This window comes from Sturnira hondurensis, unplaced genomic scaffold, assembly GCF_014824575.4.
Source record: "Sturnira hondurensis isolate 20B ecotype Veracruz unplaced genomic scaffold, ASM1482457v3 Scaffold0016663, whole genome shotgun sequence".
Taxonomy (NCBI): Eukaryota; Metazoa; Chordata; class Mammalia; order Chiroptera; family Phyllostomidae; genus Sturnira; species Sturnira hondurensis.
Genome location: NW_028089294.1, coordinates 15,939,322 through 15,952,767, shown reverse-complemented (window position 1 = coordinate 15,952,767; position 13,446 = coordinate 15,939,322). Strand labels below are relative to the sequence as shown.

The following is a 13,446-nucleotide window of genomic DNA, read 5'->3' as shown; positions in this document are numbered from 1 at the left end:
CATTCCTGCGAAGACTTTTGTGAGATAAAATGGTGTAAAGCAAAAACCAATCACCATTAATTTATATGGGAAAAAATTTAAGCATTCCAAGACTCCCCAAATAACCAAATCATACAAAATAACATATAAAACTGAAAATAATTTTACTATAGACTATTTGATATAAATAAGAGTTAAGTTCCTATGACATCTCATCAACAACAGTATGGCGACATGAGAAATGTCCAAATGTGTAAAGAACTTTTTATCAGTTTATTGGAGCCAAACTGATGACAACTGCTGGGAGCAAAACTGCAACGGGTGGAGAAAATGCTCTGGAGAGCAGCGGTTTTCAGCTTATTGTGTACATCAGAATCAAAGGAGGGTTGCAGGAAAATCAACTGGTGTTAGGTTAAAAGGATGGGAGAAGGCAAAGTGAGGAAATCTTGGGGACTAGATAAAAGGTAAAAGGGAGAGAGGCACCTGTTTCTTTTACACTGGTGGGTACAAGGTAGTTAATAATTGCCATTTACAGCACATCCATATGCTATTCCAGGAAGCAGATAACAGTGAGGGGTGGGTGTGCTCTTGCTCTGCCACAGAGGGTGTGCTGCAAGATGCCGGGGAAACGAGGTGACTGGCATTGCAAAGGTATCTTATCTCAGACACAAAAAGTAGACAGGCTCACTTAAGGTAAAGATTGACCTTTGTCGAGGAAACTACCAGCCTAGGATATGACTACTTGGTATGACCCACTTGTAGTTAGGAATTTTCATGTTCAGATCATCTTTGTGGCTCCTTTCAGTCTGAGTTTCTAAGGACCGCCATGCAGGTCTCCCCTTGAGCTTGTCAAGTTTAGTAGTGGCCTTTTTCTCTTTTTTTGACGAGTTATAACTAAGCATGCTGAACGAAAATGGTATTATTTGAGGACCTGCTGTACTAACGTAGGCCTTTCCTAAGAGTGAACTAATTTGAACTTTTAAAAAGCGGGAGATACCCGTATAATAATCCTGGATTAGGTCATCTGAATTTTGATTTTATTAGTTATTAAATTTTATTATTAGTCATCGATCTCGTTTTCTTTCCACAATTAACTGGCCCCAGTTATGCAAACATACTTCTTTCAAACGTATTTAAGGACCCCTAGAGACTTGGAGATCAGCTTTTATCCGGTCCGGGGATATGAGCTATCTTAATTTGGAGCACTTTGATAGAGCAGAGTGTGGTGAAGCGATCCAAGATTCGGAACGCTGACACGAGAGGTTTGTCTCCGGTGCTCTTTCCCGCCCCTTTCCCTCTTGCGAAAAGGCTCGAGCCAGCTTTTCCAGTTCTGGTTTAGCAAGTTCCTCCGGAGCGCAGCGCACCTCCATGCCAGGAGCTGGAAGCGCACTGGCACAGACCCTTTTCCTGCTCTTTTACTCCTCTTGCTTTTTTACGGCTCGAGGGAACTAAGCCCTCTTGCCTGAGATACTGTTGAACTGGTTCGCATGCAATCACTCTACCGTCAAGAGCGATTGTCTAAACGGGTAGCTTAAACCTCTATGAACGCTGAACACGTAACCCCCACCCTTTTCTAGGGGCAAGGGGCAAAGCCCCTTGGGAAACTGAACTTTCACCTCTCCTCTCTTCTCACCTCAGCTCACCAATTTTGACGCTAGCGAATGAAGCGATGAGGAAAGCTGGTGGGCGGGACTTAGCGTTGCTCTGTCCACGCTGATTGGACTGCGACGGCAAGAGGGGCGGTCTGCGTGGGCCGGCTAGGGACCCACCCTCTGTGGGCGGGGAGAAGTGAGGGCGGTGCTTGCGCGCCGGGAGGTGGTAGAGTGGCCCAGGCGGATACGCATGCGTGGTAGGCGGAGCTCGGCTCTTTTACCAATATTACCAGCCCAGTTCTTCCTATCCTTGCCTAGCTAGGGCTGGTGTTTCCGCACCTCGTCGTGGAGAGTGGCTGCTGAGTGGCCGCTCGGTGTTCGGGTCGTCATGGCTGGTTACGAATACGTGAGCCCGGAGCAACTGGCTGGCTTTGATAAGTACAAGGTAGAGCGGGCCCCGCGGACGCTCCTGTTCCCCCTCGTCCCGGCCTCTCCTAGGCGGCTGAGAAGCCGGCATGGTCCGTGTCACCTTGTGCCGCGTGGCTCAGGGCGGGCTGGCGGGCGTTTCTCCGGGGGTCCTGGGGCTTCGGGGTCGAGGTGCGTGGGAGCACCCTAGGCTCGTCGCCCCTCCTCGGCCCTCACCCAGGGATCTCCTTTTCCTTCTGAGACTGCTCGACGAGAGTAGAGAGAGAATTCCCTTCGCTTTACTTCATCATCCTTATTATTTTGTTGCCCCCGGAGAGGTGATACAGTTCCCGTCTGTGGTGTCTTAATTGTCTGCATTTTAATGAACTTTCTACCTGCCTCGCTTGTATACAACTTAAGAGATGGAGATGATCGTTTGGCAGACGAGGCCCGGGGAGAGGGAGCGACTGCCGAGGCCATACTGCTGATGCACTCCGTTTCTCCCGGGAAAGGGGCTCCCTCGGCCGGAGCGTGTGGCGCCGGGGCTGCCAGAGGTAGTGAGCGCACCTGGGAAGGAACTCTGCAGTGGAAAGAGCGCGGGCTTTGGATTACATATAAACCCGAAACCGAAATCGAATTTCTTTATTTGGCTCGGGGCCAAATCATAGTGTCTACCGCGCAACATGATTATAAGAATTTGAGGAGCGCCTGGCATATAATGGGCCTTCGGTAAATGGTTAAATTTCCCTCCGAACCTGGTTCGTCGTCGCTGCTCCCTACTCAGTGAATGACTCCTCTCCCGGTCCTGTGGTCCGAGCGAGAAGCTGGGCAGTAACCTTTCATTCTGATCCCTCTTCTTCGATCATCAGCCCCGTGAATCACCAGATGCTGGGTGTTCTATCATTTTTATCCTGAGCTAGAGAAGGCTTGTTCCATTACCCACACTTCCCAGTAATCTCTTTATTTGAGAATACTTGTAGAATATTTTATTATAGCTTTTGAGGAAAATTGTGCAGCTAGTACAGAGTTCCCATATATTCCACACCAAGTTTTCCCTGTTAACATTTTACATTAGTATGGTACATTTGTCACAATTAACGTACACATTATTAACTGAAGTCCATTATTTTTTTATAAGCCAGTACTGTTGAAAGATTTGTTTATTTTTAGAGAGAGGGGAAGGAAGGGAGAAAGAGAGGGAGAGAAACATTAATGTGTGAGACACATCAATTGGTTGCCTCTCACACCCCCACATTGTGGACCCTCCTGCAACCCAGGCATGTGCCCTGACTGGGAATTGAACCCATGACCTTTAATTTCGCAGGCCAGCACTCAATGTACTGAGCCGCATGCATCAGCCAGGGCTGAAGTCTATTCTTTATTCAGATTTCCTTAGTTTTTAACCTAATATTCTTTTTTTGCCCCAGGATCTCATGCAGGAGACCATATGACATTTAGGCATCATGTCTCCTTAGGCCCCTCTTGGCTGTGACAGTTTTTCAGATTTTTGTCTTTGGTAATCTCCATAGTTTTGCAGAGGCCTGAAAGGCTGCAGAGGTGAAGTGCCCTTCTCATTGTGTCATTTGAAGAGGACATGCTGTCAATTCAACTTACCGCCCTCGATGTTGGATGTTGACTTTGACCACCTGGCTGAGGTCCTGTTTGTCAGGTTCCTCCCTGCAGAGGTGCCATCTCTGGAAGGCAGTCACTGTGTGCAGCCCACACTTCAGAGTATAGACATAATTTATATTTGGAATTCTGCATGGAAGATGTGTTGTTCCTTCCCGATGCGTATTTATTTATTCAGTCATTTCCATTCATATAAAATCATGAATATTTATTTTATACTTTGGGCTATAATCTAGTACTGCTTAACCAATTGCTCAACCACATTCACCTTTGCCCTTTCAATCCTTTTTCTGTGATTCATAGTGACCTTTAAAAAAATAAACATCTGGTCACAGCCATTCTTCACTTGAAACCCTCCAGTGTCTTCCCACTGCTCTTGGAATTAAGTCCGAAACTTCACGACAGGCTTCTGAATGGTCTGGTTCTAGGCTCTGTCCAGCTTCCCATCCCGCCACTCGATGTCTGCCTCTGTCAGCCTTAGAAGCCGTCTCCTCCATCCCTTGTGTTTTCCAGGCCTTCAGTATTGTATCTTCCTTCCCCATTATCTTCATCTTCATATCTTAAGTGTTGATTCCTCAGAGAAGTGTTCCCTAACGACTGCTTTCCCCTTTCCTGTGCTTGTACAGCCCCCTCTCCTTTGTGGAATTCGTTCTTCAATGTGTTACCCCATTAGAATGTAATGCCCCAGTGGTGAGGCTTGTCCGAGTACCACCCTGCCCGAGCCCTGGGCTACTGTGCATACTGGGCACCTGGTATACTTTGTGGAATGAATGAGTAACTCAAAAAGTCATAGTGGGCTGTGTTTAACTGGAATTGGAAAAACTGTAAGGGACCTTAAAAGGTCATATAGTATATTCCTCTGCTTTCAAGCTATATTGTGCCACAGCGTTTTAACTGAGGTGCTACTGACTTGTCTTAAAATTTTAAGTGGAAAGAAGCTCCAGAGCCTTGGTCACCCAGGCCAAGGCTTTACAACCTTCATTAAAGGTTGCTAAGCCAGATAACCTCCTATTTTGCCTTAAGCTCTCCTCCCCTTCTGTTATCTGTTTTGCACTATAAATATTGAGATATAAAATCTTTTCTTCATTACTAGGATCTGTCTTTCTGGGTAATTGCCCATAGTATAGCTATTTCATTTGCAGCAGTGTGTGGAATAGGGACTTGACTTTTTCTTGTACGCAGTCTTCTCTAGGTTGGGGCCCTAATTTCCAGACAATCTTAGCGTGCTTTTCTGTTCCTGTTCCCCTGCCCTTCTGTTACCTGACTCACTTCCTGTGTCTGACAGCAGATTTCCTGTCATCCTGGAAAACAAAGGTCAGTTAAGTAAGCATCCAGTGTTTAGTAAAATATAGTTTGTGAATTTTATGTTATAATGAAGCTTCTTCATTAAAACAGGAAAGAGCACAGGTTATTTCTTCTAATGGAGGGTTCTTTACTCAAAACTGTGTTCCTGTGAAAAAGTATGAATCCGAAGGTGGAGTCCAAATGAAAAATCTGTGTGGTTAGTTTCTCTGGAATGTGAATTGCATCTCGAGACCTTTTCTTCCCGAAGATCACATGTTCCCATTGTGTGGTCTTTGACAGTAAGTCCTTTATGAGTGCTTACTGAATGAAAACGGCTCTACCCATAAATGACTAAAAACTCAGAATACTCAAAGGAGATTTTTATTTTACTCCCTGATGTGACCCTGTATATTAGAGCAAAGAGATGTGGAGAAAAATTGATGCTATAAAAGCAACTGGTGGAAAAATTACTTTTAAAGTAGTTTAATTTATCTTCCCCGGAGGTACATCTGAGAGCTGCAGTTGGAAACCTGGCAGTTGTTCAGAATAACTGCTGAAAGGGATGCACACGTAGAGTGGGCATTAGGTTTCTGGAATAAGAAACAGTAAGACAATTGGTTTGCAGTACAGAAGGAAGCAGGGATGGATTCTGTGCTATGTACTCTCCTAACACTTGTGTTCTCGGTTGTGTTACCGCAGTTTTATTAAGCAGTTAAGTCATTAGTGTCTGCCTTCTCCTTTAGGATACATGCGCTGGGAGGGCAAGGCCTGTAGCTGTCTTGTTCAACACGACCAAGGTCTAGCATGTGAACAGAGCAGTCTCTCAACATATGTATTGAGGAGTGAAAGTGTGAAGGCGTATAAACCATTTTGAAAGTATGGCGAAAGGGAGCTGTATATCTGCTTATATTCCTCTCCTCTACTTATCCTTTCTTTGGACAGGTCTTGTAGTTGAAGGATGTTTTTACTTCTCTAAGGGTGAAACTTTTACTGTGATTTACCTAACCTGACCTAGGAAAGGTATAATTTGAATTGATAGTGTAGCAGCTAGTTTCAAATTGTATCATTCTGCATCAGAGAGGTGGTGTTCTGTGAAGTATCTTGTTTGGTTTCAGGAATATATTGTGATGAGTTGATTCTGCTGTTACAGTAGTTAATTTGACTGTTAATAATGACCAGATTATGGGAATTGTGGTCATTATGAATTATTGTTTAATTATGGTTGTAAAGAGAGACTGTGTCTTGTTGGTAATGCTAAAGAACTAGAATCTGGCCTTTACCCTTACTGGTTCACACAGTTTAATCTTGCTTCTTCAGTAACAACAGTCTCTCCAAACCAGGCTTCCTCATCTGTAATAAGCATTTATTGAGGGCTCATTCTGTGTCAGGCATAGCATTGGGGCTACAAAATTGGGGCTATAAAATTCCTACCTTCAAGAGACCAAGTTTGGCAGCATACAGACAAGTAAATAATTATACATAGTTAGTAAATGAAGTTAGCTAAGTTCACAGAGCTCAGCCTAGAAGGATGAAGGCTGAGTGGACCCGATAAACAAGGGAAAGAGGGGAGAAGAGGCATCACAGAACAGGACAGCGATGGAGGGCAAAGGGGTGGGGGCCCGAGAGATTACTTCCTGGGAACCACGGTGATGGTTTAAGCCTGATGGTGCAGCGGTAGGAGATGAGCCTGGGGAGCGAGGCAGGTCCTGTCAGAGGAGGGGCATTTGATGAAAAGGACTTTTGGATTTTACTCCATAGATGAGTGTTTCTGTGGCCTGAGGACTATCAGTGTCAGAATTCCGTAGGGAAAGGTTTGTTTTTTTTTTTAAATATTTTATTTATTTATCTTTAGAGGGGAAGGGAAGGAGAGAGGGAGAGAAATATCAATGTATGGTTGCCTCTGCCGAGGACACACAATGTATCGTGTGTCCCCTGCCGGGAACTGGCCCGCAACCCAGGCATATGCCCTGACTGGGAATCGAACCGAGATCCTCTGGTTCCCAGGCCTGTGCTCAATCCACTGAGCTACACCAGCCAGGGCTGGAAAAGGGTTTTTAATAGCAGATTCCCAGGCACACTGTGGGAGATTCAGAGAAGATAGGTTGCCATTATTTGGATGTTAAACAAATATTAGGTTGGCCAAAGATTTTGGGTGTTTTTTTTTCCTGCAAAATACATATTTTTCATTTTCACCAATAACTTTATTGATTTGGACAGTTTGAGTGTGTCAGCAGTCTCCTGTGTGGTGTAAAGTTGATTCTTCTCAATCAATGTCTCGATTTGATCACTGTCAACTTCAACTGGTCTACCCAGCTATGGGGCATCATCCAGAGAGCAATCTTCAGCGTGGAACCGCAAAGCACCTTTGACACGTCTGATCAGTCACGGCACCTTCTCCTTACACTGCACACATCTTTTTTCATGTTTCAGTTGCATTTTTACCAAAATAATGAATTCATAATATACCGAAAATGTCACTTATTTTCTTCCATCTTCAATATTAAAATGGCTACACAAATTTTTTTAAATGCATGCTGAGAATGGCAGCTGTCACAATACAGTTGAACCAAATTGTTTTGAATCAAGTGAAAGACAACTAAGCACTACTAGAGCCATCTTACAGGAAAAAAACCAAACGAACTTTTTGGCCAACGCAATACCTCAGATGGTTCTTGGGTATATTGCAACGCTGTAGATTTTGGGGAGCCACTTAAGAACTTTGAAGAGGATCAGATTTTAATATTAGGAAGCTTACCCTGGCAGCTTATAAAAATGAATTTATTAATTCATAAGTTTATGAGGTAAGGGTGATCTGGAGACAGACCTCTTGTGTAGGATCCCCCTTCATAAAACTAGGTTAAGGAATGAGGAAGGGCCTGAATCGAAGCAGTGGGCGTCCAAAGGGAGTTGGGGATTCTAAAGATGGAGGTCACGGTCGCAGCTGGTTAACCTGCCCACTGTATTTGACCCAGTAGATACGTTCGCTTTGACCCACGTCTGCATTTCTCTTGATAAGCCAGGATATTGGACAACATTGGCCCTGAACTACTTCTTGTTAAAGATTTTATTCATTTACTTTTAGAGAGGGGGAAAAGGAGGGAAAAAGAGGAAGAGAGAAATAGCAATGTGCAAGAGATACATCGATCGGTTATCCTTTGCACACCCCCAACTGGGGACCTGGCCTGCAACCAGGCACATTCCCCTGCTTGGAATCAAACCAGCAACCTTGCGGTTCGCAGGCGGGGCGCTCAGTCCACTGAGCCAGGGTGGACCTAGACTCCCTGATAAGAATTTCCTGAAGCTGACCAGATAGTTTCTCATTTCTCTACCAGTCCATAGGCTCATGCAGGTCCTTTGTTCAGTTTACATGCCCGGCCCTATGGTCGCTTGAGTTTGTGGTCTATGATTTAAGATTGTAAACGGACAGAACATGGAGCCTGACTAGTGGCGGTGCTGTGGGGGGTCCCAGGATAAAAAAATGGGGGGGAGTCTGGGATGACCCAGGTTCTGTCTGGTGGGCCGACTTGGCTAGAGGCGGCATTCACCCTGGGAAGGTGCTCTTGGTAACAATAACACCTAACATTGTTGAGTCAAAAAGTCAGTTCTATTGATAGTGCAATGAGGAGGTGTTGTTAATATCTCATGAGTAACCAGACTCAGGAGAGTTTTATCCTTATAGGAGCAATAATTATAACTTAAATGATAAATGCCACTCAACCTGTAGGATAATAATAATCTTCGGCATGAAGATTGCTCTTAAGACTTCTCTTGGACAGGGCCGCTTGAAGCTGTGGTTTGCAGACTTGGAATTAAAAGTAAAAAAAAGAAAATCATGTTCTAAGGAATTATCACTTGTGGATAAATCGTTCTCCAGGGAGGAATAGATCTGTAATGATTTGAGAGATCAGCATGCTTTCCTCCTGTTCCTGAGCCGCAGTGGAAACATGAGAGATTCTTACCTTTTGATTTTCACTTATGGTTGCAAGCTGACCATAACACCACGTGTTCATCATGCCTTACCTAGATACGTTACAGGTAGTTCATGTGTAACTTCTCTTCAGTTGTGCCTTGGTCTCCTTGAGTAGATTTGAGGAAGTGGCCTCTCCCACCTGTAAGTACATTAGTAAGACTTGAAAAGGCTTTTTGTAGTCTTAAATAGAGATTTACAAATGTCTCATAGAATTATTTTTGTAGTTGGCAGATAGAGAGAGGAGTCTTTCAGAAGGAGTGAAAAAAGAATGGATGGGAAACCTCTGCAGAGAGAGAGGGAGAGAGATTAAATGGTCGGGAGAAGATTACTGCATTATTAGGTGCGATTTGGAGGAAGCATCTTGAATTGGTTCTTTTACTACTTGCCAAAATACCAACCAGTTCACTGATGATGGCTTGTTTTTCTGACCGCTGTAATGCTTAAATATTAAGAACTTCTTTGCTGAATAAGAATTTGTCCGGTACGTAAGGGGGTTTGGGGAAAGATGTTTCAATCAGAGAGGCTGTGAATGAAGGCACGGAGCCCAGGAAGACCATGGTAAGGTGGGGGTGCCAGGAAGTGGTGGGTCTGAGAGGGACCAGGGCCAGCCTGGTGCACTCAGGGAAGCAAAGCTGCAATGGCGAGAGCAGTATCGTGGTAAGTACTGGATGATAATGATGATAGCAAGCATCTATATGGCATTTCCTATACAGACTTTACATCTGTTACCTCATTTAATATCCGTAAGAGCCTCGTGAAGTAAAGGTGCTGTTATTTTCCCCATTTCACTGAGATACCGAGTTTAAGTAAGTGCTCAAGGTTCCCACAGCTGAAATTTGAACCCAGGCAACCTGGGTCCTGGGTCTGCGGACTTCATGCTGTGCTGCCTCTCAAATCTAAGAAATAAATATAAATTCTGCCTTGCAGTTACCGGGTGTTTGTGTAAGATATATAAACATTAGAATAAAGACCTTCGATGTCATGCTTAATTGACTTTGTGTCTGATGTTTGCAGATGGAGAGATGTACACTGACAAAAAGAGAGTTGGTTTAATTTCCCTTTCCCCAGTTATAAATCAGTGGGGCAAGTGGGCTTTTACGTACTAGCCTGATACTGAGTCAGGTGCTGCAAACATCCCATTTGCTCTTAGCTGTGTTTGAGATAAGAGACTTTTGATTAAATAATTATTTAAATAATTAAATAACCTGCTCTGTGGTCTTGAGCAGGTAACAACAGTCTCTCCAAACCAGGCTTCCTCATCTGTAAATTCGGGTAGTACCCATCTCATAGGATCATTATCAGAATTGAAAGAGTGAATGTTCATAAAGTGCCTGGCACCGAGTGCTCAGGGTAGTGTTAATTAGATAAAGAATACCACTTGGCAATCGGGCTCCCCTACCTGTGGACTTGGCATATAATATAGGCAACATCTCAGGAAGTAACACCAAGAGAAAGTATGCGTTTAATCATGTATAATTGTATAATAGGAGAGTAAATTTTTTAAAATTCCACTCTCCTGTTTAACCTTCCACATGTTTATCATAAGTTTAGTATCCAGATTCCTCAGCAAGGATTTCAAGTTTCTTCACCAAACTGTTACTGCTTTTGTTTTATCTTCTCCTCTCTTGTTAGAGCTTATTATAAATGAAGTCTAGCAAGCAGACCTGTTTGTCCTCATGATTTATGTGCTCTCGTCTCATTGTTCTAGCTCCTTTCCAGTCTTTCTCACCACCATCTTCTCTGACTTCTCAGCAGATATAAGTGATGATATTTGGTGACATGAGGTCTCATTGCTACTGAGACATGTTCTCTGTGGGTGTAGTTCTTAAAAGTCAAGTTTGATCTACACGGTGGAGTACTACGCAGCAGAAGGAAAGAGGAAGGAATTCCTGCCCTTTGTGACAGCATGGATGGAACTGGAGACTATTATGCTAAGTGAAATAAGCCAGTCTGTGAAAGACAAATGGTCTCACTTATAGGAGGAATCTAATGAACAAAATAAACTAATGAGCAAAATGGAACCAGAGATGTGGACCAGGGAACAGATTGATGGCTGCCAGAGGAAAGCGGGGAGAAGATGGGAGAAATAAGGGAAAGGGAGTAGCCAAAGAACATGCGTGAATGACCCATGGACATGGGGATGGACTGCGGGAACGGGGAGTGGGTTGGACGCAGGAGGGCAAAGGGGGGAAAATTGGGACAACTTTAATAGAATAAACAAGAATTTTAAAAAAGAAACTTCTTCTGTCCCAGGGTTAATATAACTTTTTTTTTTTCATTTTAAGTGTAGGTTTGGTGCTTTTGTATCATAGTAGATTGTTCTTAGCATAGTGCCTTGCATTTAGTAAGCACTAGAGAGTACTTGCTGAATTTCATTCTACCTCTTCTCTCTTGAAATGCAGTATTTGAAGTCATCGTGAGGAGGTACAGTGATGACCACTGAGCTGCCACTGTGGCTCATCCTGCTGAGCGGCAGGAGTGTCTTTAATGTTGGTTTTCACTGAGCCGTGGTCCTGAAACTTGAGGGTGCATCAGAGTCACCTGGAGGGTTTGATAAAAGACAGATTGCTGGGCCCCACGCCCACAGTGTCTGCTTCTGTTCATCAGGAGTAGGGCCCGAGATTTTATATTCAGTTTGGCAATTACATTTTGAGAACCGCCTCATGAAAGAAGTCCTCGTTTGCATTGCAACCAGAAGAGCAGTTAGTAAAACCAAGAGATGAATGTAAAGGAATAAGAAAGTATTATTCTGATGCTCATAAGTTAGCTTTCAAGCATCAGGTAGTCTTGATTTTTGTGGCTTTGAACCTCAGGGTCTCTTTCATTAGAAGAGAGAATGATGGGGTGCTTTCAGAATTGTGTATTAGTTTTCTGTTGCTGGGCAACAACTTACCACAGACTGGGGGCATAAAACAACACATATCGATTGTTTCACAGTCTGTGGGCCGGAGATTTGGGCTTTGGTAGGCGGCTCCTCTGATTGCGGTCTCACCTTCACCGCAGTGAAGTGTCTGCAGGGCTGTGTTCTCATCCAGAACTCGGGGTTCCTCAGCCAGGTCTGGGTGGTGGTTGGCAGGATTCAGTTCTTCCAACTGTAGGGTTAAGGTTGTTGGCTCCTAGGGGTTGCCCTTTTTTCCTTGCCACGAGACCCTTACCACAGGCCATTCACATCATTGCTCTTGGCTTCTTCAAGGTCAGCTGTAGACTCTTCTCTAAACTGCTAAGATGGAGTCTTACATACGAAATGTACCGTGAAAGTGGTATCTCTTCACCTTTGCCATATAATGTATCCTAATCCATGCCATGACATCTGCCATCATTGCTATATTCTGTCTATTAGAAGCAAGTCACAGGTTCCAACTTCAAGCAGTGGAATGAACCATTAAGGAGAGGAAATTGGTACAACAACTTGGCTTATTGGGAATTGACCTTAGCATGGATCTGTCACAAATCGGAAAACAGAAAAGTGTGTATTAGGGATACTGTGGGAATAATGGCTTCAGTACATGGGACCTGGTGGCCCATGATTGTACTGATATTCGAATCAGCACAGGGGAGTCCGGTTTAAAACAAAGCGATCAGTCTCCCAGAAATGTTCTGCGATGATTCAGTAAGGACTTACAGGTTAGATCTTCCTGTTGATGAGCTGTGTTACTCTCTGAACCTCGTATCTCTTCATCTGCAAAATAGGAATAATCTACGTTAACTATATTAAAATATCGAATAAGGGATATACAAATGATTTTCCTTTGGAAACTAAATGTACAACATGACACAAATGGAGTGGTATTAACAGGGAAGAGGAAGAGGAGCTTCCCTCTATGAAGTTAAAAGTTGGTCCATTTCCGGGGGAAAATAGATTTGGTGAAGGGAGTGACGCTTCTCAGAGCTGATAGATTAATTCTGCACTACTGCTCCTTAAATCAGCTTGCAAAGTAGCTCACACATCTGTTCATTCCTGTGTGCAAGTGTTCAGATGTGTTTATTGAGCTCAGTCTACTACTGTGTGGTAGAAGCAGAAGGGATCAGGTGGGGAAGCTTTCTCGTTCTCTTATCTGTCTTTGTATCTCAGTGCTCAGTGAGCCCCAAGTTTGTACGTGGGAGGGAGGCAGCTCTTAGTAAGTGTTTATTGAGTGAGCAACAAGTGGGATCCCTGGTTTTATGTTTGGGGCTTCAGCGACTGGCCCAGAGGGCTGGAGTGCTGTTGCTAAAGAACTCTGCTCCAGGAGTGGTAGGTAGGGCACGTGTTGGCTGCCGGAGTTTCTGCCCCTGTAAAACCTAAAAGAGACTTAAAACCTAAACATGTTTGAGTCACGAGACCTTTCAGAAAGGAACTGACCTCCATACTTTACCAGACACTGAGCTTTATTGTGCAGGGGCAACAAAGAGAGAGCCAGAGTTGGCATTTCTTTTCTCTCTCCTGAGTTCTTAAGAGAGGTTGATAATGTGTTTATTTCATTTTAGAGATGTCTGGAAAGTTGTGTGAACCTCATTGTGAACTTAAGACAATTCTTTGTGGCTGTCTTGCTTTTTACTCCTAAAAACATGGCTGCTTTTGCACTTAAGAGTTTTGGAAATAATTTTTAA

The 13,446-nt window shown here is 43.9% G+C and overlaps 1 protein-coding gene across 1 annotated transcript in view; it reads left to right on the top strand.

Annotated features, from left to right (window-relative positions):
- The first annotated feature begins 1,841 nt into the window (after positions 1 to 1,841).
- The window catches only part of SELENOI (selenoprotein I), a 41,585-nt gene continuing 29,980 nt past the window's right edge, over positions 1,842 to 13,446 (top strand). The window contains exon 1 of the mRNA XM_037066761.1: positions 1,842 to 2,016. Coding sequence (XP_036922656.1) covers positions 1,960 to 2,016 — 57 coding nt within the window. The 5' untranslated portion in view covers positions 1,842 to 1,959. The remainder of the gene's footprint in view (positions 2,017 to 13,446) is intronic.